Source organism: Harmonia axyridis, chromosome 5 (assembly GCF_914767665.1).
Source record: "Harmonia axyridis chromosome 5, icHarAxyr1.1, whole genome shotgun sequence".
NCBI classification, from domain to species: Eukaryota; Metazoa; Arthropoda; class Insecta; order Coleoptera; family Coccinellidae; genus Harmonia; species Harmonia axyridis.
The window spans coordinates 5,774,007-5,799,332 of NC_059505.1; the positions used below are offsets into that span (position 1 = coordinate 5,774,007).

Consider the following 25,326-nt stretch of genomic DNA (forward strand, 5'->3'; position numbering starts at 1 on the left):
GAAATTTCAGAAGTGCCACATATATAAATATTTCATAAAAAGGTTTCTTTCTGTTTTTATATGTTCAATGTTTTTTTTTCTTTTATCAGTAGCAACTTTTTTGATGAAATATTATTGAATTGACATAATACTTTCTATTTTCCCTTTAGTTTTTGATTTTTTGATTCCCTCCCAAAAATCTTGGCCACCTCAAAAAAACCTGGCCTCACCTTAGCCCCCTATTTTTGAAGGGGTAGAAACCAGTCATTTAAGACCATTCTGTCAATAAGATAGCCACTATTTCTCTGGAAAAAATACACATTAAGTTATGAAATATAAACTAGATACTGCAAATACCTAAACTGGCAGAGAAAACTCAAACATTTCAGATGATTTAAAGTAGATACCCAGATATAAAAATTCTATGAAGAACTCCTGTAATTCTTTGATAAATTTTCTAACCAATAGCACCATAATAATTAGATGTAAGCATAGCGTTAATTTCTAAAGTCATGCACATTTTGAAATTTGTAATTGGATTAACGTTTGATAAAACAAAAAAAAACGGTGTCATTTTGAACAACTTATTTAATATTCAAAATTTATCAAACAAGTCATTTGTTAAAAAATTTCAACTAGATAACTAAAACTTAATAATGTACATAATTTTGTGATGCCATAGAAGTTCCATTTGAAACAAAACACACATTCGAACAACATCCAACTGATAAGAAATAAATTTGTTAGATTTTCATCTGCATACTATAGAGCAAGACAATATTTTCTAAATCATTCCTATCGTGCATTCTGATATACCACAATTACACATGTCCTTAAAAATTACTCATTGTACATTTGATATTTATTCACAGAAATACATTTTTAATACGAAATTTTACTTCATTCAAGTTATACAGATTCGGAAACTAGGATTTACAAAGCGTTTGGAGAATGTACGAGTCTGCCAATCAACCAACACGAAAAAAAAAAACATATTATACACGATTTATAATCAAAAATTCCACTAGACCACTCTTTGATTTTATTTTCCTCTACAATAAGCAAAGTTGCGAGTTTTGTGTTCAGTCTTTCGGTGCGGTAAGTTGAATCCAAATTATTTTTCAGATTCGGTGAGTATATCAGCATATCAACTTGAATTCCACAAAGATGAAAATCTTCATGAATTACTAGTAACAATTACTGTCTGGCAATATTATGCCAAATTTACCATGAATTATATATCAATTTATTTTTAACAATACGATTTTTTATTCGTCAAATATATTTTATTTTGAAGCCATTACTTCCAAAATAAACTATGGCCTTCAAATACCAAGAGGAGGAATTCCTTACTTTTATTGTGAGAAATATATTTCTCACAATAGAATGTTCGTAAATAGTCTCTCTTTATCTCGCTTGCAAGACAATTGGGACTAAAACAACTGTAAAATTGTCGAGCTGAATAACGAATTATCGACTGCGTATAAGATTATATTCCATGTTAGTCAAATAGTAGACCCGCTGATCTCCGAACGCATTAAAATTCCTCGTTTCCTAAAATAATCTCCCAAATCTATCACGGCATACATAATTTGGAACTATATGAATGAATATCCTCAAAGGATATTCATTCCTTTTTAAGATTTCAAGCAAAATCTCTTGAAAACTTGAAGGCACCTCATTCCAGTTCAATAAATGTATTCACATCTTATTCAACCAACAAGCTGCCTACAATCAAAATTCGACCAAGTGTTCAATAAAAACCCTTTCATGAATAAGCACAATTAAAAAGCAAAAAAAACATGTGTTCACAAATCATATGTATAGGTATATTACAAATTTTGAATGTTACAAAATGCAATAATTGGTATAAGATTTCACACCTCCTAAAAAAAAATGGTTAAAAATTTCAATTGTATTCACAAAAAAAGTAGCTGAAGTAAGGCATCACAGAAATAACGTATCGGTTTTAAATAAATTTTGAAACAAGCCTCAGCAAAGTGAAAGAGGTTTCTCACAGTCTATTCAAGTATTTCTTTGATTTAATCTAATTACAAAAACAATCAAAAAATCTATCATTTGATCAACCATTTTATTTAAAACTGTATAAAAACTTAAAAGGCATTCAATGGGTATTCTATAGCACAGTTACACCTCCAATTCAGAATGATAAGATTAAATGTAAAACAACTCGGGGTCAGAAATTTTTTCAAGGGTTTGGGATACATTACAAAAATATCCATCTAAAATAATGAGATTTTAGATAATTAATTTCAAGCTCCATCCTAACATCAATGCTAGTCTTGCATTTCTTCTGGAATTTCATGAGGATTTAGAATTCCTGGCACCATCAATTGGTTACGGAACTTTTCTGCTTGTGCTTGTTGTAAAGCTTTCTCACGTTCTTCCAAGAACAAATCTGAATCATCTTCTCCGGTGTATTCCTAATCGGAAATAAAAATATGCTTGAATTCCAATGATGAAGGAGGAATTTGCTGATGACGTTATATGAGGTGAATCGATAAAATTTGTTATTTATGTATGGAATATGTGTCATAAGTTGAGGAAAAAGTGGAAGAAGAAGAAGAAGTTGAGAATAGTTATTTATAATACAAGTGCAGAAGGCATTGATATTCTTTTGAATGAACGAGTGGTAGAATGAGCCTTCTGAACGAGTATTATACATGATTTTCTCTAATTAATTGCATTTTTGTTGAAATTAATGAAATATCTCCATAAATATCATTTAGTGATTTTTCCAATGAAAAATGTTGGTTGGCAGAACTGATTTCTTTAAGGCAAATTGATGAATTGACAGATAAAGCCGTGGCGGAAAGTTCGGAGTACCAACATATAATAATAAAATATCACCATGAAAACTGTGCGTTTCTGCTATATTCTCGCACGATTTTGTTCTACAAGATGTGGAAGAATGAACGGAATAACCACAGAATTAGAGAAATAGCTATTTATAATACAAGTGCAAAAGGCATTGATATTCTTCTTCAAGTTCAATATTCAAAAAACGAGGCACGAAGTGGCGAGTTTCAAAACGAGTGTTAGAATGAGCCTCTAAACGATTATCAGACATTTTCTCTAATTGTCTGAATGAATTTTTATTGAAATCAATGGGATATTTAATTTACATAATTATCGTTTAGTGATTTTTACATTGAAAAATGTTGGTTGGCAGAACTGTTTTCTCAACCACAAATTTGACAGATAATAGATAAATCCTTGACAGGAGAGTTCCCAGTACCAACATAAAATAATGAAATATAACCATGAAATCTGTGTGAAACTGAAATATTCCCGCACGATTTTGTTCTACAAGGTATGGCAGAATGATTTGTCACAGAATAAGAGAAAAATTTTCAAATATGATTGCTGAAATAACAGGCGAATTGAAAAGTCCCTGGTCTACCATAGTAAAACCCTTTTTTTTTGACAAAATTCGATTTTATTATTCAACATAGTTGCCTTAGAGGGCGATACAGCGATTATAGCGATCTTCCAACTTTTCGATTGCATATTTGTAGTATGATTTGTCTTTTGCTTCAAAAATAGACCTCAGTTTCGGCGATTACTTCTTCATTGGCGCTAAATTCGTTTCCAGCGAGTATTCTTTTGAGGTCTGAGAACAGGAAAAAGTCGCTGGGGGTCAGATCTGGCGAATACGGTGGATGCAGAAGCAATTCAAAGCCCAATTCATGCAATTTTGCCATAGTTTTGATTGATTTGTGACATGGCGCATTGCCTTGATGAAACAGCACCTTTTTTGCCTCAAATGGGGCCCTTTTTTAACGATTTCATCCTTTAAACGATCCAATAATGCTATATAATAATCGCTGTTGATGGTCTGGCCTTTTTGGAGGTAATCAATGAATATTATACTTTGCGCATCCCAGAATATTGATGCCATAACCTTGCCAGCTGACTGTTGTGTTTTTCCTCACTTTGGATTTGGTTCAACGTGTGCAGTCCACTCAGCTGACTGTCGATTGGACTCCGGAGTGAAATGATGGAGCCATTGTCACATATCGACGCAAAAATTCAGGTTTATTTCACTTGAACAGCTTCAAACACTGCTCAGAATCATTAACACGTTGTTGCTTTTGATCGATTGTGAGCTAGCACGGCATCTATTTTGCACACAGCTTTCGCATGTCCAAATATTCGAGAATACCGGTGAGCACCGGTCCTCAAGCTGTGATTACCTATTTATTTTGATTGATTACAAGGACGAGATTTGAATACCATTAATTATTAACTTTTTTGATTTTTTCGTTGGGACAGCCTGTTTCAGGCGTCCACTGCGTTCGCCGTCTTTGCTGCTCATTTCACCAGGTTTAAACTTAGCATACCAATCAATGATGGTTGATTTTCCTGGTGCAGACCCCAGAAACTCTTCATCAAGCGAAGATTTTGCTTCAACTATATTTTTTTCCTTCAAAAAGGAATATTTTATCAGCACACCAAATTCTTTTTGTTCATCTTTTTTCAAATAACATAAGTAGCTACACTCGCAAGCAATATCTCACAAACTAGTGGTCGGACTGCTGTTAAATTTTGACACATATCGTTTGAAGGTTGGTATTAACTAAAAATCATATGGATTTAATACTAGCACCGCCATCTGTGCATCAGATCGGGGACTTTTCAATTAGCCTAATATAAAATATAAATTGAAGTCCAAAATTCACTGATGCCCATTTCGTAGTTTGTGGTTCCACAAATCAGGGATTTACAAGAGCAAAGAGCTTTGTAAAGGTAAAAAATCGATAAACTCACCCTTATTTGAACAAGGAAATCCCTCAGATGCTCTTTAAATGCTGGTATGTCTTGATTGAGATTGAACATTCCCTGTACTGTAACTTTAATTTGAAGATCTGTTAAATGAGGAAATGCAGATCTTAGTAAAGTTGCTGTAAATTCCTGTATGTAAAGGACATTATCCACTCCTGGACCACCCAACTGACACTTGATTTTACCACTCTCGACTAATGAAAAAATACAAGCTAAAATGGTAGCGTGAAGAGCTAGACTCGCAGTATGCGATGTATCCGTCACAACTGAGAAGATGTGTTGTAAAATATCCGTTAGGTATGTCTGATAAAAGCTTGGCGCTGCTTGTTCGTGCTGAAAACAAAAACATTGATTGAAAATGACAAAAAACTAGATTGAAATAAAAAACCCACCTGTTCCAAATTTTGCAGCAGTTTCAGTAAAATTTGCAATCCGGTATCAGCAACATTCCTCATGGTGTGTTTAAAAGCCCAAATGATACTGTCCAAAACCAATTTGAATTGAGCAGGTGGGATGGTTAAAAATGCTGGGAAGCAATGGTTGTTCACTGCTTGTAGAAGAAGGAAGAAGTTTGTTCTATGCTCCGGATACTCTTCGAAATTTTTATTGATCATTGATAACGTACATTCAAATACTGCATCAAAGATCTTAGGAACCTGAAAACAAAATGTTTCAAATAACAATTCGAATAATTCAACTCATATGGACACTTACCTCAGGTGTAATATAACCTTCTAATTTATTTACAATTGCAGCTATAGAACTGAGTACTTCTGGTTCTCTGGCAGCAGGTACGGAAGTTCTTTGATAATCGATCAGAACAGCATCAAGGAATGGTGGAATGAAATTTTCTAATACCATTTGGTTATCGTTTGATCTTGCTATCCAACTGGATATTAATTTCAGAGTTTCTTTTTTCACAACCCTCATGGCTTTTATTAATGGTTGTTTTGTTACTTGTTCACCATTCAGAGATATCGCTGCAGCAATGTTTTCAGACATAACCTAAAAAAAAAGATATTCTTCTATATTTCTAACAGTATACAAGGTGTCCCAAGTTCGAGTACATATAAGACTTTTCTGCAGAACTAGGCCTATTTCAAATACATATAAAAATTGAGATTATGATATTATTTGACATTCTCTACTAAGCAAAAAAATGTTTGCGATCCAAGTACTTCCGGTTGTACGAGAATGAAAATAATTTTAAAAAAATTGTTTTTTCCTTCTCTGATATGATTAAGCATTCAATTCTGAATGACTCTCAGTTCTAACTCTTGCAGTATTTCGAATATTTTTCAAAATATCAATTAAAACAAAATGACAAAATATGAGTAGTAGGTATTTTGTTCATTAGGCAGACTACTTCTCAATATCCTAGGCATGAACTGTCTTCGCATTTTCTAAGTAAAGAATGTGGAAATGTTGTGTTACTTTTGAATAAAAAAAATATCATCACAGGATGTTTCAAATATTGTGTCTTAAATTGTGAAAAAAATTGTACCATATTTTTCTTTTTTGAATTCGAACTCTATTTTCCCATGATCAGAAGGTAGTCGATAATGAAAAGAACTCTACTGACCTATTTTCAAACAAAACAAAAATTTTTCTGTGTAAAGAAATTTCAAATAATTGAAGAATAAGGTTCCAATTTCAAAAATATTATGGTATTTTTTGATATTTTGAAAACTATTCGGAACAATTTAACAGTTAAAACAGAGAGTCGTTCAGATTTGAATACTTAATTATATCAGAGAAGGAAGGTACCAAGTAGTAGAGAATATCTGAGAACATCATAACTTCAAAATTCTGACTTCAAATAGACCCAATTCTCCAGAAAAGTCTAATAGATGCTTGAACTTGGGACACCTTGTGGTGTCAAGTCATGACCAATTAAATATGGGCTCAAATTGTAAAAACACTGCAAATTTTACACTGAGGTTAATTATTTTCATTTAAAATGCAAAATATCTCGACTACCTAGCTGGGGAATTCGAACTCGGGTCCAAATGTTATCAGAAATCTGAATATGAATTCCAAAAATTCATAACTTGAAAACTGTAAGTGCTGGAACTTCCAAAGTAAAAAATGTTGTATTTGATATCATCGTGACAATATATACATGTTTCAAGTCACATGATTATGTGAGAATGAATTAAATGAGAAATTAATTTTTTCAATTTTGTCTCTTTAATTTTTCCCTTTGAAATTCATGGATTGAGTTCTGGATCTGAGAGGATCAATGCAGTATATCAGATTTTTATATATTTTATGACAGAATATGCTTTTCACTAATGAGTAAAAAATTAACAGTGGAGTGTCGAAGATCTAAGGAAATAATAACGAAGCTTATATTAAAAACAACTAAATTTTCGAGGTATTGGAACATCTGAGAAGTCTCACAAAAGACAAAAAATCTGGATATACATAACACTTTTTTTTTTGACAAAAGGAAATTTTTCAACTCGTTAATATTTGCTAACCTTCTAATAATAATTTCTTTCACTTTGTTAACCAAACTAACTCAATGACTCCAATATTCATTATTTATTTCATTATAATAATTTCACTCACCTTATAAACATTTAACATATCCAAATAAATTCTTCCTAACTGTACTACATAGGCATGATTTAAGGCTTTGCAAGCTCTAACATTTGTTTTCAAGATATTACCAAGCTGTCTCACAACATCAATTTCTTTCAATATTTCAACATTTTCACTTGCTTTGTTTATGATTCCATCCCAAACCTGAAAATATAAATAAATAATGATCAATCTATAACCAAAAAATTCTCATTTACAAAATTATTCGAAAATGAGTTGAGCAGATAAAAGAAAAATAGAAATCTACATAAATCTTCACAATATTATTTCATAATAATGCAATGAATGCCTCTCATGATGAGTGTTGAAAGTAACTGCTTGAAACAGTAAAGTATATAAGCAGATAGGTAAGATGTGTAAAAAGAAACAAACTTTGGTTGAATGTAAAACGGTAACATACATATTATGTGAACTAAGATTGATTCATGTAAACTAAAAAACAAACGCAAAAATAAAACAGTTCATTAATACTTCAAATAAGTAAATAATTCAATTATAAAACAGTGAAATAGATATATGCATTTCTGTATTATATTTTTTTTTTCTGACGGTAATAAATGGAGAAATAGCGGGTGATTCTTGACAATATGAAATACAAAAATTAATTTGAAAAGTAGTTTGCTTCAGATAATATCAGGTCACATTTTTGTAATTGTTCAATAATGAATTTTCCGAGTTATTCATATTGTTATTGATATTCAGAAGAAACAAATTTCAATAGCGCTAAATTATAGAAGATTTACTCTCCTAAACAATGAAAAATGTGAGATGATATGCTTTATTACAAATTTAAACTAGACTAAAGACCAAGTCAATACCAATACATTATATATTTGAGATATTCTTTGGATATTGGAAAATATCAGTTCACCCCAACTAGTTTTTGGAAAAATACCCTTTCCAAGATCAACTTTCCTTTTATAGTTTTTTCATTGAATGTAAATGAACATAAGATCCCCTAATAAGTTGAATGGAAGCATCCACAGGGTGAAAAAAAAATTTAGTACTAATTTAATTGTTGGATCCGTTCATTGTAATTGAATTGGGCAATAATTAGAGTCAATAAATAAATTTCATTATAAAATAAATATAATTCAATTTATTTTAAAATTTTGATTTAACCTTCCATCTTTTCACATATTGAATCGCGTGAACAATTAAGTTGAAGTTCTATGTAAAATATAATTTTCTTTATACTGCAGTTAAAACAATGAATTAATACATTTTTAAAAATTTGAATAGAGGTTAAAGAAACATCAACAAAATTATCTTCTGTACCGATTTAAGACCAGAAGAAAATGATTATCATTTATATAATACAATATATAACTAAAATTATTGCCTTAAAAACTCACCTGATTTGGAAGGGCCATATATTTCTCGATAAGAGCTTCTTGGGAAGCCGTTTCAAACTGAGCAGATATCATATAACCAACTGCTTCATAGAACGTATGCACTTGCTGATGTTGTAGATCACATATGATAGAGGAAATAGCACTTAAAATATCCTCAATAAACGGACAGGCCTCTCCCAGTTGTGTCGTCACAAAATGGCGCCTACACTTGAGAGCAATTTTTATAAAGGTATCACAAGCCATGTCCTGGACTCCATCATGAGTTTCATGCATAAATTCAAACAGTTTGTTAACCACTGTTTTCAAAAATTTCCAATGCGCTCGCAAAAATCTAGGATATTGTCCCACAACATACATGATGTTAGAAGCGATGATAGCTTTATTATCTTTACCGCGTTTTTGCTCACAAAGCCCAAGAAGATCCTTTATGACAGTCACTAAAAATCTTTTTTCATCCTCTTCATGCATAGCTCCTGATATACTCCCGATTGCCCAGCATAGTGTGTTCAAGTTCTTCCATGACCACTCCGTACCATTTACTTGATGTTGTAGTTTTTCAGTCATGATTTTTTCTGTGTCAGCATAATCCAAATGAGTGAGGTAAACTAGGGTTTCTCTCATATTTTTATACAAATTGATGGAATCTGTATCTTTCATAAATTCCCTTACAACTTCACCATTATCATTCTCTACAACCAACACTTCTTCTGGTTTTGCCATCCTTGAAATCATTATATATCTTATTTTATTCAAAACTTCATGATATAGAGCCCTACGTCCATTACTGCCAGCATTAAAAGGTTGTAGAACTATTGCATCTGCATAATCAGCAGGCACATCCCTATACAGTTCGGATGATAAACTGTTCCAATACTCTAGGCAGATCTTAAAAATTTCTACTTCTTCAACTTCAGAGATTAGAACAAGGTATCTAAGAGCATTGGCGAGATGTTCGGGTTGAACAGAAGTTTCTATTAAGTTGCCGTGCTCCTTCAAAAATGTACAAAGGAATAGAGCTAGATTCTGTATGAAATTCTGTTCTTGATCTTGACCTTGGGCATAAGCACTTTTAATATCGGTTTCCAATGGTAGCATTATTACCAATTGTTGCATTGAGTAGGTAAACAAATTCACAAAGACCTCATCATAATTACTAACTGCTACTCCAGCAATTTCGGTTAGGCATTTCAGTGTCACATTCCGAAACATAGGAACAGGAAGAAATTTGAAAATGAACATTGTTGTTAATTTAGTTTCGAAAATATATCCTAAGGGAATCCAATTCATAAATCTGAGTAGAGTTTCTAGAGTTGCGTTAACTAGAGGAGGATTCTGTGAATTTTCCAACACAAACTGACAAAGATGGAAAATGGCAGAAAATTCTGAACACATGGAATCTTTCAGATGTTTTGCTTTTGTTTGAGTTAGCTGACCAGTAGAATAATCGAATAATTCTTCACTCAGTAGTTTAAGTATTATCATGTTATTTTGACATAAACTTTCATTTGTTTTACTTGCTCCTACAATGTCAGGTATAAAACTTTCCCAGTTCTTAGGCCATTCTCTTTTTAAAACTTGTACTAAGATCATATTCAATTTGTTCAAATATGTCTTATTAGATTCTAATGTTTCTGGGTCTGAACTTGTCTTTATTATAAGGGTAACAATATACTTTTTAATACCCTCACATTGATTTCTTGGCAAAACTTTCCATCTTGTTTTAATAACTTGTTCTAGAATTTGCAATGCATAATATTTTGTTTGTTGATTATTAGAATACTCTAAGATAGTGTCCACTCTGGTCCAAGCATCTGGATGCTCTTTTAGAGTTGTTAAAACTTCCTGTGCTAACCTTTGTGTTTCGCCATTTCCAGCATACATGCTAACAACAACACTATCTAATAGGTTGATGTCAAGTTTTTGGTTGAAATCAAGGAGAGCTGCAGCAGCTTGCTGTCCCAAAGCAGCCATAGTGTCTTATTTTATCTTAACTACTAAAATTCAATCACTCACCAGATTCACTAGCTAAAACAGAAAAATTTCAATTAATTTTGCATGCCTTTGTAGCAAAGCTAAATTATGAAAATTAAATATTCTTCACACTACTTAGGCCCAAATTTAATACTCAAAAGCAAACAGAAATACTCATTTTCGCTTTGAAACGATTGAAATATACTAAGAGTATACACTGATATGAAATGAATCCCTCAATATAAAGTCTGTGCATATCTTCAGTTTTAGGACTGCAAATGTATTTTATGTTAAAAAAAAAAAGTTACCGTACTTTAGAAATAATGTATGAAAAGTAGATATGCACCCAAACATTCAAAACTGTTTCTGAAATTTCGGTAACCCCTTAAGATAACCAGCTACCATTTTGACAAAACATTTATATTTTAGGTTATATTTTTAACGAGAATTTTATGGAAAACAATATAACAATCAATAGATATTGTTACTTACTGTATATCCCAGCTTTAAACTATAAATCAAAGGTTTATATGGGATAAAACACTTAAAATTCAGTCAACTTTCATCTCACTTTTCACTCTAGTTACTATAAAATAAAAAGCGCAAACCCTAAACCGATATACACTAGGCCGATAATGAAGGAATCATACTCGATCGATAATTCAAATTGCGTTGTTTGAATATTATAATATTTTTTAATTTTGAAACTTTGGCTGTTCAAATGATTGAAAATACCTTAGAAGAAATATAAGTATTATTATATTATTTTATATTTCACAATTCATTAATCTGAATATTCGTTGGTTTGAATCTTCAAATACCTACGACAATGTCAATGATAATATTCCAATAAATTTCTATTATGAATCAAAAACGGAGGAATTTATATAAAATTCAATGTTTTGCAATCTATTTAGATAATTACAAAATAAAATAAACTTAGTTAAATTCAATCTAGATCGAAGAATCGATCTGGAATTGAATGATTTAGTTATTTATTTAGGCATCTTTACACAATGTGTTGAGTTAGTTTTTTATTATCTAGTTTCAATTCAGATACTCAATGATTTTTCTATTGAATGAAAACAGGAAAATATTGATTCCTTTTTCTCTTTTCACTCTGTGTTATTACTAAAAAAATCGAATTAGAATTCTGTGCGTCTTATTGCTAATTACTTACAAATGAGGTTAGGTTTAACAAGAACAACAAAACAATAGTTTGTTTATTTTAGAATAGGCAAACAAAATATGAATGTATTCATAATTTTAAAACAAATTTATGAAGATGAAGATTTATTTGATATGATTCATACCCTGAATTCATTCAAAAATATTTGAATATGCCACATTTTTGCGATAAATGATCAAATGAGTTTGAAATAAAATTGAAAATTCGTGAAAAAAAAATGATTGGAGAAATACAAACATGGATAACTTCTTGATAAAGTACAAAATAAAATTATAATCAGCGACAATTTGTAATCAAATCCACGAAGTGCTTGTCTAGTTAGAATTTTACTTATGAAGCTCATTGTCGGATACGACTTGATCTTGAATCATTCTCCTAATTATAACATTGTATGGAGACTATTTATATATGAATGAATATTCTGTATATGGTTTAGTATTCATGTTTTATTACATAATATGCTTTCATTTGAGATTTATCTAAGAACCTGTTATAGATTGAATTTAGATGGTAGAATCCAGATGGATGAAATGTTTGGTGATCAATACAAATTTGGGTTTCAGGTTTTATTGATTGAATTGAAGATAAATCCATCAAATATTCACTAATGTAAAATGTTGATATGAACGTTCTTTGAGATTTGTCACAGGTTGTTGCAGTGGGTACCTGATGTACTTCTAAGCTCAAGGTGCTAGCCTCGGGTTAGGACAGACATTTTTTGTTACGAAAGAACGTTGAGCCAAATACACAAAATATAATATTTATCTTTCAAAAATTGATGAAAAAATCATAAATATAACTTCAAAAATAACTATCTTTGATTTGTCCTGAAACAAGCGTCAACAATAAAAGTTCACCCCAGAAAAAGACATGAAAACAAAGACGAAAAAGTCCTAGAGTATTCAGGCGAGAAGGGTGTACCTATTTGTATTGTCCTATCCTACTTGGAATGTATAATGTATCAGATAATATTGATTTACCTCAATGTAACGATTCCAAAACACTTAAAATTTCCTAACGTTCTTTACAAAAGTTATAAAAGTATGGGATAAAGACTAGTTTGAAAGCGCGCCAAAAAATAACAAATTACTGAAATCTATTCAACTATCGTTCAGTATATAGCCCAATTTTCAGGAACCAACTGAACATTGTCAATTTGTCATTCACGGAAAGAATAAATAGAAAAGTAGTGAACGGACCAAACAAAGGTGATTTACGGAAAGCATTCCTAGAGTAATACTGGGTAAAGGAATAGTATGAGAAGTAAGCTAAACTCTGCCTTACTTCTATCCCTTCGCCTCTTCGGTATAGTGGCAAAACTAATGCGAAATCATTCAAATAATCTTTCGATTCTTAAAACCATTCCTTTTTCGAAAATCGATTCTCAAAATCATTCTGTGAAATGCGCTGAAACTAGATTAAAATTCAGCAACTCAAAAATGTATGTATATCATCTTCGTTATTACTTTCGCTAAGAGAGCATTTTACCCTTAGTACTCCTTCCATTTCCCTTCAGTAATTATGTTCAGGGCCGGCGTTATGCCCGCCACTCACGAAGCGTTTCTTCCAGCGTTTGATAGCAAGCGTCGAAGAGATTCCAGTCAGACAGCTCGGGACACGGCCGTACGACTGTAAATCAGAGTATGAACTTGACTGCCCGACTGGAATCTCTTCGACGCTAGCTACCAAACGCTGGAAGAAACGCTTCGTGAGTGGCGGGCTTTAGGGGTGAAACAGTGAAGCGACTGTTTCAGGCGCCTGGGCGGCAATTCAGCCCAGTTTGTGGCCGCCCTTTCATATTTCTGAAAGAATATAGTCTTGATTCTTAAAAAAACATGAGATTGGTCAGCTTTGCTGCGTTTATCAACATTCCCTGCAATAAAAATCTCCAAACCGTCTTTACTAAGCCGCCTGTTCAATAAATAACACATGGCAACCCAACCAATATAAACAGCATTGCCTATTACCCTAATTGAATGAGGGATGGAATGTATTTCACAAAGACGAAAAACAACTCTTCGAATTACGTGGAAGTTGTTTACACATTCAACATATGGAAAATTCCTACGATTCTGAATTCGAAACTAGTTACTGATAAATGCTAAACGTTTTCAGCGGAACATATGTTTTTAATCTCATTTATAATAGTTTTCGAAGCTTTGCATGCCTTACTGCCCTTTGTATCTTGTGGTGTGATAGGTAATCTTTCATCGATCGTATGCGATCGATTGTGAATGTGAGAATCAGATAATTATATTACTTACGCATTGTTCATCGGCGTGGAAGAAACCCAGGAATTTATTGAAGGAAAAAGGTCCGACAAAAATGAAACCCAGTGGAAACGACTTTAGAAATCAAAAATGGCGAATTATTATCGAGGCAGGAAATTTTTTTTGTTGGGGGGAGGGGGGTTGTTTATTGTTACTATTTCAGCAGGAGCGACAAAAAATTCGTTGCTTCAGGCGCCGAAATTGCCTGCGCCGGCCCTGATTATGTTGACTTGCCAGATGTATTCAAAAACTGAGAAATTTTAAATGTTGCTTGTTCTTTTCGATAGACGACGAGACTGTGCTTATTCTATGGAATGCTCTTTTCCACGAACAGGACACCATAAGAATGAGAAGTAAGCGAATTGAATCAACATTTGTTGGAAATACAAACCGATATTGATCATCTTACTCCAACACTTCTTGATTGCCTGATGTTAATTTATTGGAATATCGCCGCCTAAACGCTGTTGTTGCGTTTTAATAATTTCATTCAAAATTGTTTCAGGAAATTGGAAGGACTATTTTTTTAATAGGACATTTTATGAGCGAAAAATATTCTTCATCTTAATTTATTCATTAATTCTACATACTTTGAAGTACGAGTTAATCTTTTGAAGATGTACTAGAAAAAACGAGAAATAAATGAGTAACTATAACTACATTTTCACCTCATATTCTGCTACCAAAAACCTGCTATGGGTTTTTAATATTTAAAGTAATATTTCTACTAATCTTTCTGAATTATCACCAACATTTTTCATTTTACATCTTTGTATAATTTATTTTGCTAATTCTTTTACAAGCTGATCCCCAATTTCAATTAATAAACATAGCGAATTCCTAAGTTTCTTATTGAATCGCGTTTTACGTATAAAAATGAGAGACAAAGAAATATTCCAGGAATGCTGTGAATTTCGACTTGCCACACATCGTGAATACTTAGAATCAGGAGCAGAGAAATTTGAGTTGGTGAGATGAATTCTCAGTGCGACAAGCTCATGTTAACTCTCTTTCTATCCTGGTCTCCTGATGTCTACTGAAAAGACTTTGTGAAATAGCGCACTCCATTCCACTTACTTGATTGATAAAAAAATACATCAGAGTTAGGTTACATGCTGCAGTTTTTTGAAGTACTTTTATTGGGCGATGGTTCGAAGAATATGGATTGGACACTGGTAGTATTACTTATATAGAATTACGTAATATGTATACTAAAAATATGTGGATTATTTATTATTTATTTATTCAAACTCAAAAATTTCAGATCGAGAAAATTACTACCGTTTTTCTTCGAACGCAAATTTTGTTGAGAAATTCTGTGAGGAAGCGCAACTTTGAATCAACAAAAAATATCGTTTACGACGTCGACGTAGGTATATGTACCAATAGAATAAAAGAAAAAGTCATTTTAAACCGATGACTTTTTTTATTCTGATTTCTTTAGTTTAAACCACAGAATACTAAATATATGAACATTAAACCGTATGGACTTGTGAATAAGGCAAGAGAAGCTTTAATAAGAGGGCTTTCATATTCGGTTATTTAATGCCATCAATCCAAAATAAACCACAGCTTCAGAAGTGAGGATGTGAAAAAATAAAATATCTTCAAAACATTTGAACATTTTTATTCGATAACCATTACCTATAAATATATGTATTTAGTTTATTCTATATTTTTCCTGGATATCTGCCATAGAAATATCCCCATCCATTTTCATTATCCTGAAAAAAATAGCTTGTTGCGCTGCTGTGAATTTGAGCGCTATGTAACCTGAAATTATTTCTGCAATGAGCATTATGAACATGATCGATTGGGAAATTATATCTAAAACTCTGAAGTTCAAATGGGGAGTGAACAGCAATATGCCCTGCACAGGGAACTGAAGTAGTATTGATAACATCCAAAAACCAGCTAGCTCAGGAACCTGAAAAATAATTTACTTCATCTCAAATAATAATGATAACAGATAGTTGACGAAATTTTTTTTGGCAAAATGATAACACTCCATTCTCTAGAACAGACGCTAAATAATCTCCCCTGTATAACTTACCTTATCCTTAAGATTTCCTTCATAACCCAAGTAGAGTCTTAATATTTCAACTAGAATAGCAATGGATATTGTCGTTATAATAACAAACTTATGAAGATGCGTAAAATCCTCCAACTGAAAAATTGAAATTTTAATTGAAGAAAAAATTCATGAACCAATAAGAGACCTTTTCGTTGAGGTAGGTGAGTATAATAAAAAACCAAAAAGGCGCGTAAATTACATTGAAGTAGAGTGACATCTGTAGGGGCAAATTTGACTTAACTTCGTTCCCTGAAATGTTTGAATATGGTTACAGAATTTTAATCACTCTTGTTATGGATTTTTCGTACCTTGTTTTTCGGTAATGTTGGAAATTCCTGGAAAGACTCTGTCAGACATTACTGCCACTGTGGTTTTCCAATCCATATTTTATAATCTTAAACAATAATAAATATACTCTTCACCAAACAAAGGATTCATATTATGAAATGTTTTATTGCAAGCTGTAGAATATTGTTTACATTGAGTTACCATGGTAACTGTACAAACAGGAGCCTTTTTAGAGGACTTAAGTTTCCAAAGAAAGTATATCATAAAATGGGAAACGTATTGTATTATATTATTGAAAATTCATTAGTTTTCATCGAAAAATTCAATAGTTGATATTACTGGATTTAAAAATTTGAATCTCGAATTCTTTCCAATGCGACATCTACTAGATATTCAGTATACTATAATATTCACGGTACGCCCCTTTACGGACAAATAGTGAACTATTGAATATTTTTAGAGGCGGACTAACCGTTTCTCATTCTCGAACAAAACAATTTCGGATATTTGAATTATCTATAAAGTAAAACAAAATTCAATGTTTATTGTTCAGGACAAAAGCTCAGCCTCAGAAGCGTCAAAAGCTGTTTATTATTATTGAATTTCAAACATTCTTATCGAAAGTAGTCCAACACGATAGTGCAACTTTTGATAAATATCATAAACTCAATACACATTAATGATAAGCTAATATGCTTAGAATTGAAAGGAAAAACTTTCAACAATTCAAATAATCGTCCAATACGCACCTATTTACTGTGGAATATTTCATAAATCGATATCTGATAGTGCTGCATTCTATTTCTTAATGGCCTATTTTCATCAGCGTCTGATATAATCTTCCCTACGATTATATCATTTCTCATGCGGGAGGAATTCCAATTGGAACTATCTTGATTTATTCTCATTTCAAAAACAATTTTATCCAACGTAAGAATCCTTCTGGATATAAATGATGTTACTGTAGATTTGAAATAGATGTCACTCTATGTTTTGCAGTGGACGCCAGTGGCGTTCACAGATAAAATACAAATATGTATAGGTAAAAAATAACTAGTTTAACTAGAAACGTGAAAACAATCGCCTCATCAACCTAATTATTATTAATATTGAATTGAAATTAGTTGTAAAATTGTGAAACGAATGTTCATGAAGAATTTCATAATGTCATTAGGAGATTTTCTATCTTCTTATTGTTATATTATTGAATTGAGTTATCTAAAAACTTTTTCAATGGAAAAAATAAACGTGTGAAAAATATAATATCATTCGCACCATAATTTTTTTTCTAAATTTTGCATGAAGCTTGTAATAATTAGAGTTATCGAGGAAGAACCTTACATGAGGAAAAACCGCCATTTCTCATTGTGTGGAGTTGCCTGTGATTTCAGGAAAACACAGAAAGAAACCAAAAATCGATGTTTGAATAACTGAATTTTACATGTCATGAATTAATATTAATTTTTCGTTGGGATTGATGAGAAATCCATCAACCAATAAAATTTTCAATTACGAATATTTCATTGAAATTCTTGAAATGTCAAATTTAGTTATGGAAACATCGAATTTTGGTTTCTTTCTGTGTTTTCCGGAAGTCACAGACTACTACACACAGTGAGGAATTGCGGTTTTTCCTCATTTAAGGTTCTTCCTCGATAACTCTTAAAGTATTCATTTAAGGTATAGGGTTTGCTTAAGTAACCTCCACTATTTTTGTACATTAAATCGACTGGAATAATAAAAAAATATAGGTTCTAATTTGAAAATCTTGAGTTTCGATGAATTTGAGTTGTCCAAGTTCATGATCTTCTTATAAACACCCTATCCATTTTTGGTCAAACCGCAAACAGTCTTAGAATACTACGTATTTGCAGAATCGAGTATATGGGATTCTTATGAAAAAAATTGTGGCAACAAGGACTCACATTTTTCAATATTCCTGCAAGAAATAGTATATTGATTATTGTGCAACAAGTGGGGAAAGTCCAACTTTTCTCGCGGGTGTAGAAAAAACACACGAGCGAGAAAAGGACTTTCTCCACATGTTGCACACTATACTTTTCCTACAACTGCACAAATTTCAATAATTCAAGTAATGACCTTGATTCAAATCAAAATGGCCTTCGTTGACAGTATGTGCCAATTTATTGCGTTTCCCTAAAACGACTCAAGAGCCCAATTTCATTGGTCTACCAAGCGAGGTGTGGGCAAAGTGCCGTGAGAAATAATATTTCCCACAGTATGAGCAATACATAGTTTTGAAATTGAGTAAGCTATAAAGAATACGCTACTTTTCATAGCAGTCGTAGGAAAATATTTTTTCGTAAAAACCCATTTGCTTCCTGATAAGATCTGGTGTTTAGAAGGCTGAAAATAATCTACAGAAGAGGTTCTATCCTAATAGCACAGTAATTCATCAAAAACTGATTTAAGTTAAGTTTTTATTTCAATATTAATTGTTTAGAGCGAAAAGGATCGATCTTTGTACCTATATTTTAATTTTATTAAATTTGTAAAAGCCTGGGTAGGAGTTTTGTTGCCAAATAAGCCAAAACATCCCTAGAAATCAGTCTTTAGAGTCTCATGGGCAATAGTAACGTTACAAAGTAGCAGTATAGATAACCGGAAATTGTAGAGATTTAAAAATATGAGAATGATCATTGTGTCAAACTCAAATTTTAGAATTTTCAGCTAAAAATTTAAATTAGTTTTCCATAAACGTCTAATAGCCCATCCTGGAGAATCACCCTGTATTCAATCGTTATATACATGCACCAACCATAAATTTTCCACCTGGGTCCACTTCTGCGTTTCCCATAAATACCAACGAATGAGAATGAGAGAGGTTCTGATTTATCAAGAAGGCTCAGTAGAATCAATCAGCGGCTCGAAGGCCGCTATTTACTGCCCGTGATTACGGGTTGCTGATGATTTAGTAAGACGCGGACGCCATCTTGAAGTACTGATGAACGGTCGCATGACACGCTACCTGACAATTTCGAATCAAAGATATGCCCAATTGGATATTTAATTGCCAACAGAGCGAGATGCTCCTTGTTATTTTTTAGGTTGGCAAACAAAGAATTGAAACCTTCGTTGGTGCTCTTTCATTGATGATAATTATGAATGCTGCGGATGAAATGATGGGGTTATTTTATGGCAGCAAAACGGAATTCACATTGTTTCATTTGGTTGGAACCTGCGTTTAGATGTTTTGCTGTAAAACACGGTGAGTCTTCGTTATATTCGATAGTTATCATTTTTTCCTCCTACCTCATAATTAGGGATTCATCAAGCCAAATAGCTTGACATTTTAATCAACTACTTGACTTGAAAATCAAGCTCGTGAAAAATTACATATTTGAGCTTGACTTGACTTGATTTTAGATATTTATTGCTTCACTTGATATTACTTGAGCTTGATATGCACGCGTCGCACGGCTTATATTTCTGCAATTTCGTGCGCGCTTATACTGAATAAAGGGATTCTTTGAGCGCCGAGAGACTGAAGCATTCGCTAGTGTGACTTTATTAGTAGTTTTCTCGCATTTCTATGAAATCTATTGGTAGATTTTGGTAGTTTCAGAAATCTCTTTCCAAACTTGGCCAAAATGGCCAAAGAATTTTTATCAACGCCAGCATCTTCAGCTCTTGTTGAAAGACAATTTTCCGGAGCTGCTCTTACAGTTACGAAAACCCGCAATAGGTTAGGCGACATATTTATAAGATTCATCATGTGTCAGATCCTGGATGGAAAATTATGAAATCAAAGTATGGAGGTTACTCGATATTAAGAAACATTATTTTTTTATTATTTTTTATTTGTTATGATTTATAGTGATTTAATTTATGTTTATATTATTTCAAAAAAGTTGATATTTTCGGTTCTTTCATTCTTTCATACAATAAGTTAAATAAATAAAAGTGTTTTTTGCAAGGTTCCTTTTCATTTCATCACTTTTTTATTGATGTGACACTACAAAATTAAACTGCTGAAAACCAAGAAGCTTGATATGATTCAAGTACTTGATATATAAATACTTGACTAGACTTGAGATTGAAAAATTACTTCTCGATGAAATCGTTAAAAAACGGTCCCATTTGAGAAAAAAAAGGTGCTGTTTTATCAAGACAATGCGACGTGTCACAAATCAATGAAAACAATTGCAAAATTGCATGAATTGGTCTTCGAATTGATTTTGCATCCACCGTATTCGCCAGATTTGGCCCCCAGCGACTCTCCTGTTCTCAGACCTCAAAAGAATGCTCGCTGAAAAGGAATTGAGCGCCAATGAAGAAGTAATCACCGAAACTGAGGCCTATTTTGAAGCGAAAGACAAATCGTACTATAAAAATGGTATCGAAAAGTTGGAAGATCGCTATAATCCCTGTATCGCCTTCGAAGGCAACTATGTTGAATAATAAAATCGAATGTTGCCAAAAAAAAAGTGTTTTACTATAGTAGACCGGGTATTTTTCAATTGGCCTGTTACTGTCATAAAGAGCATTATTTATTGAGACTTAAGAGATGACTGGCTTGATTCAGAGGGTAATATGATGTCTTTCAATTATTTTGCTTTCAATTATTTCGCTTTTTCTTTCAAGAAAACGATGTGTTTTTGTCTTGAACTCTTCTTAGGCCCGGTTTCATAAGAGAAAGCAAATGGAAATAAAATAGGAAAGAAACGTGTTTCAAAAATATATTTCAAAGGAAACTTTGAAGTTTCCTTCATCATGAAGAATAATCTATTCTTTATAATGAAGGATACTTCGAAGCTTCCTTTAACCTTGAAATTGGTTTCTGGACCTCCTAAAGGATACTGTACTTTCGATTATGAAACTGGCCGTTATTCTCTTAGCAGCTTCTTCTTCCTACCATAAAAGTTGAAGTCAGTATATAAGAAGTAGCATTGGGCAGCACCATTCACAGGAATTTTGTTGTGGCCTAGTATTGAATTTTTTATTACTTGTTCGGTTTTGATTATACTGAAGCTCCTAAATTCGACTTCGGCTTCATCTTTATCTCATATTCTTGAAAGAAACAAAGTAATGTACGAAAGAATTCTTGCTTTTTCGACAAATAGCGTTGATATCCTTTTCTGGATCCCTAATTCTCGTGAAATAAGCTGTATATCGAATCGTGTATTGGAAATATTAGGCACAAGTCAAGCACACAACTGGCCCTTATTATCATAGAAGCTTCTCCTACCTATCATAAAAGTAGAAGTAAGTATAAGAAGTAGCTATGGACAGCACCATCAACAGGATTTTTGTTGTGGCCTGTTATTGAATTTTTTCGGTTTCGGTTTTGATTTGATTGAAGCTCCTCAAAGTCGACTCTGCCTTTATCTTTATCTCATATTTAAGAAAGAAACAAAGTACTATAAGAAAGAATTCTTCCTATTTCGGCAAATAGCGTTGATATTCTTTTCTAGATCCCTATAATTCTCGTGAAATAAGCTGTATATAGAATCGTGTATTGGAAATATTAGGCACAAGTCAAGCACACAACTGGCCTTTATTCTCATAGAAGCTTCTCCTTCCTATCAGAAAAGTAGAAGTAAGTATAAGAAGTAGCTATAGACAGCACCATCAACAGGATTTTTGTTGTGGCCTGTTATTGAATTTTTTCGGTTTCGGTTTTGATTTGATTGAAGCTCCTCAAAGTCGACTCTGCCTTTATCTTTATCTCATATTTAAGAAAGAAACAAAGTACTATAAGAAAGAATTCTTCCTATTTCGGCAAATAGCGTTGATATCCTTTTCTGGATCCCTAATTCTCGTGAAATAAGCTGTATATCGAATCGTGTATTGGAAATATTAGGCACAAGTCAAGCACACAATCTGATCCACCCGGAATTTATTATGAATCAATAATACACACGGCTCCTCTCCGACAATCTACCTCAACCTTTCAGACTCAGTATTTGAAGCGGGGACTCACTGTGAAGTTTGGAAGTAATTTACGATGACACTTCTGATGGAGGTATACCTACATTAGTTATAAATTAACATATGAAGGTAAAAAGAATGGCCATTTGTCTTGAGTATCGCCGGAAGACTCACCTTGATATAGTGTTTCTCTGGAAGTTTCGGGTAGATTTGTGCTTGGCATTATGTGTGTTGAGTGATTTAAACTTACATGGAAACAATACAGAATTTATTTCTCTCAGGACACTTACTTTATTGTGGAGCTCTGTTGCTCGGTTATATATGCAGAAGAATCTAAGTAATTTGATTGAATGCACAGGGCTAAGTAGGATCCTTGTCGAAATCTTTTTTTTTTATATTTCGTTTTATTTTGTTGGTAGGATATGGTTTTTATGGTACTATACATAAATTTATCGATACTCATGTTGGAATGTTGTGTGATTTATTTATTTGGTCCCAATAGTTCCATAACCCTCCTATGGACTGCAATTATCTTGGAAACAGATAGAGCGATTTTTGTAAATTTTGGTGTGCAAGGATCTTGTATTATGGACGATATTATGGTCGTGAGGTGGTGTATTCACATTATTGTCAGATCTCTTCATTTTTCGGAATTTTGTTTTATTTCAAATGGATCACCCTGTATTTTTTTGTTTTTGAAAATTTTCAACAAATACTGACCACTTCTCATGTTATGTTCCCTATATGTATCTGAATATAATAATCCTAATTCTTCTACTACTCAATTATTCAGAATTTCTTCAGGATTTCAAAGGACAAAAATATACAGGGTGATCCATTTGTAATACAAAGGCGTACCACTTTGCTTCCGCCGTTTTGTCCGAAATTCGAGGTTTATTGCAAAAAACTGGTTATATATTTATGATTCAAAGTATTGTCCATCGCTGACTAGTACTTTCTTCTTACTTTCGGGCAGCGTACGTATCCCGCGTTAAAAAAACTGGTCATCTTTTAAAGCGATCCACAAATCGATCCATTTTTTACTTCTTCATGTAACCGGAAGAGCTGGTTAGCCAGGCCGTGTGCTATTGATCGAAACAAGTGATAGTCCAAGGGAGCAACGTCTGGAGAATACAGCGAGTGGGATCGAAATCCCATTTCAACGTTTCCAAATATGTCTTGACACCTTTCGCAACATGGAGTCGAGCTTTGTCATGCTACAAAATCACTTTATCATGTCTCTCGTTGTATTGCGGCCGTTTGTCTTTCAATGCTTAGCCTAAACGCATTAATTGCGTTCGATAACGATCGCCTATGATTGTTTCAGTCGGTTTTAACAACTCATACTACACTACGCCGAGCTGGTCCCACCAGATACTGAGCAAGACCTTGGAACCGTGAATATTCGGTTTGGCCGCCGAGGTGCAAGCATGGCCGGGATTTTCTTCGCTTGGGATATCGTAATGAACCCATTTCTCGTCTCCAGTCACAATGCGATGCACAAATCCCTCCCGTCATTGCCTTGCAAGCTGCTGTTCACAAGCAAACAAACGCCGTTCAACATTTCTCGGCTTCAACTCATACTGTACCCAATTTCCTTGTTTTTGAATCATTCCCATGACTTTCAGGCGTTTTGGAATGGCTTGTTGCGTCACTCTCAATGATACTGCCAATTCTTGTTGTCTTTGAAAAGTATTGCCTTCAATTCTGCATCTTCTAAATTCTTCTCTCTTCCATCGCCTTGCTGGTCTTCGACGTCAAAATCACCGTTCTTGAGTGGTTGAAACCACTCTCGGTATGTTCTTTCACTAATTGTGGTTTCACCATAGGTATTTGAGAGTATTCGATGAGCCATAGACGCAGATTTCTTCATATTAAAGCAGAAAATTAAAATCTCCCGCAAATGACAAGAAATTGGCTCGTAAGCTGACATGTTCAAATAGAATACTCTTAACTTCATTCAAACCATTCAAAAAAGAATCTGAAACTGAATGGATAGCTTGGAAACTACCATGAAATTTATAAATCGGACAAGTATTCACCAAATGGCCAATAGTTTCTTCTACACCACACTCACATAGTCGACATTCAATTGAGTGTCATTTGAAGAGCATACTATTGCATAGACTAGTCCTAAGTCGATTTAAAACACACCAAATTTTCCAAGGAAGATTGAAACCTGGAATTTTCTCTGAAGGATCAACGGTTTAACCTTTACAAGAACTGCATTCCGAACTCCAAATTTCCTTGTCACTTTCTTTAAGTTGAAGGAGAGTATCTATTAATCCACTAGATTTGATGATTTTATGGATTATAGATAAAATAAAAGTATCAATAGGTGCTATTGTGAATAAAGTCTTAACATCTGTTCATAACTTCTATTGGCAATTAAAGAAACTTTCTAAATTTTTGAATATGAATAATGAAAACTTGAACGAAAATCATGAATTGCTCGATGAAAACTTAACTCCTAATATTTTGCAGAAAAGTTGATGTATCTGCTGTATAAAGGATATTTTCGAAGAAACGTTCATTAACATCAGTTCACATGAAACCAAAGTGGAAACGTCTCCCAAATATTGATTGGATCACGAGACAGGCAATTCAATCTGAAAAACCGCAAACAAATCTCTATAATGAACAGGAGATAACTTGAACCAGTTTAGACATGGGACACCGATGTGTGGTTGTCTCAGTTTAAAGACAACATTAATTTACTTGGTTGCGCCTGTGAAATTTCTTGCGTTCGAGTACAAATTTTACGTTCTTTTCTGACTAAAGAAAAGAGGACGAAGCTATATAGAATGTAAAGGGTGTTTTTTCTAGAGTTATAGAACTTTAAATTGCAATTAAACAACGATGGATTATTCGATTGACATGAATTTTATTTATCTG

At 33.0% G+C, this 25,326-nt stretch overlaps 2 protein-coding genes across 4 annotated transcripts; both read right to left on the reverse strand.

The window, feature by feature from the left end:
• Positions 1-549: 549 nt before the first annotated feature.
• LOC123679803 (exportin-1) lies at positions 550-11,697 on the reverse strand. Its single transcript, XM_045617293.1, has 7 exons — positions 11,211-11,697; positions 8,748-10,772; positions 7,360-7,536; positions 5,500-5,790; positions 5,178-5,441; positions 4,771-5,118; positions 550-2,423 (listed from the first exon to the last, which is right to left on the reverse strand). The coding sequence occupies exons 2-7, from the start codon at positions 10,716-10,718 to the stop codon at positions 2,277-2,279; spliced, it is 3,198 nt and encodes a 1,065-aa protein (XP_045473249.1). The 5' UTR covers positions 10,719-10,772; positions 11,211-11,697; the 3' UTR covers positions 550-2,276.
• Positions 11,698-15,788: 4,091 nt separating this feature from the next.
• LOC123679804 (transmembrane protein 17-like) lies at positions 15,789-17,386 on the reverse strand. 3 transcript variants are annotated; one of them, XM_045617295.1, is made up of 5 exons: positions 17,289-17,386; positions 16,560-16,645; positions 16,397-16,500; positions 16,231-16,344; positions 15,789-16,104 (listed from the first exon to the last, which is right to left on the reverse strand). In XM_045617295.1, exons 2-5 carry the CDS (start codon positions 16,633-16,635, stop codon positions 15,838-15,840), a joined length of 561 nt encoding a protein of 186 aa, XP_045473251.1. In that variant the 5' UTR covers positions 16,636-16,645; positions 17,289-17,386; the 3' UTR covers positions 15,789-15,837. The 3 variants fall into 3 exon arrangements, with proteins under 3 accessions (XP_045473251.1, XP_045473252.1, XP_045473250.1); XM_045617296.1 differs by having other exon boundaries at positions 16,560-16,616; positions 17,289-17,378; XM_045617294.1 differs by lacking the exon at positions 17,289-17,386 and having other exon boundaries at positions 16,560-16,719.
• Positions 17,387-25,326: the final 7,940 nt, after the last annotated feature.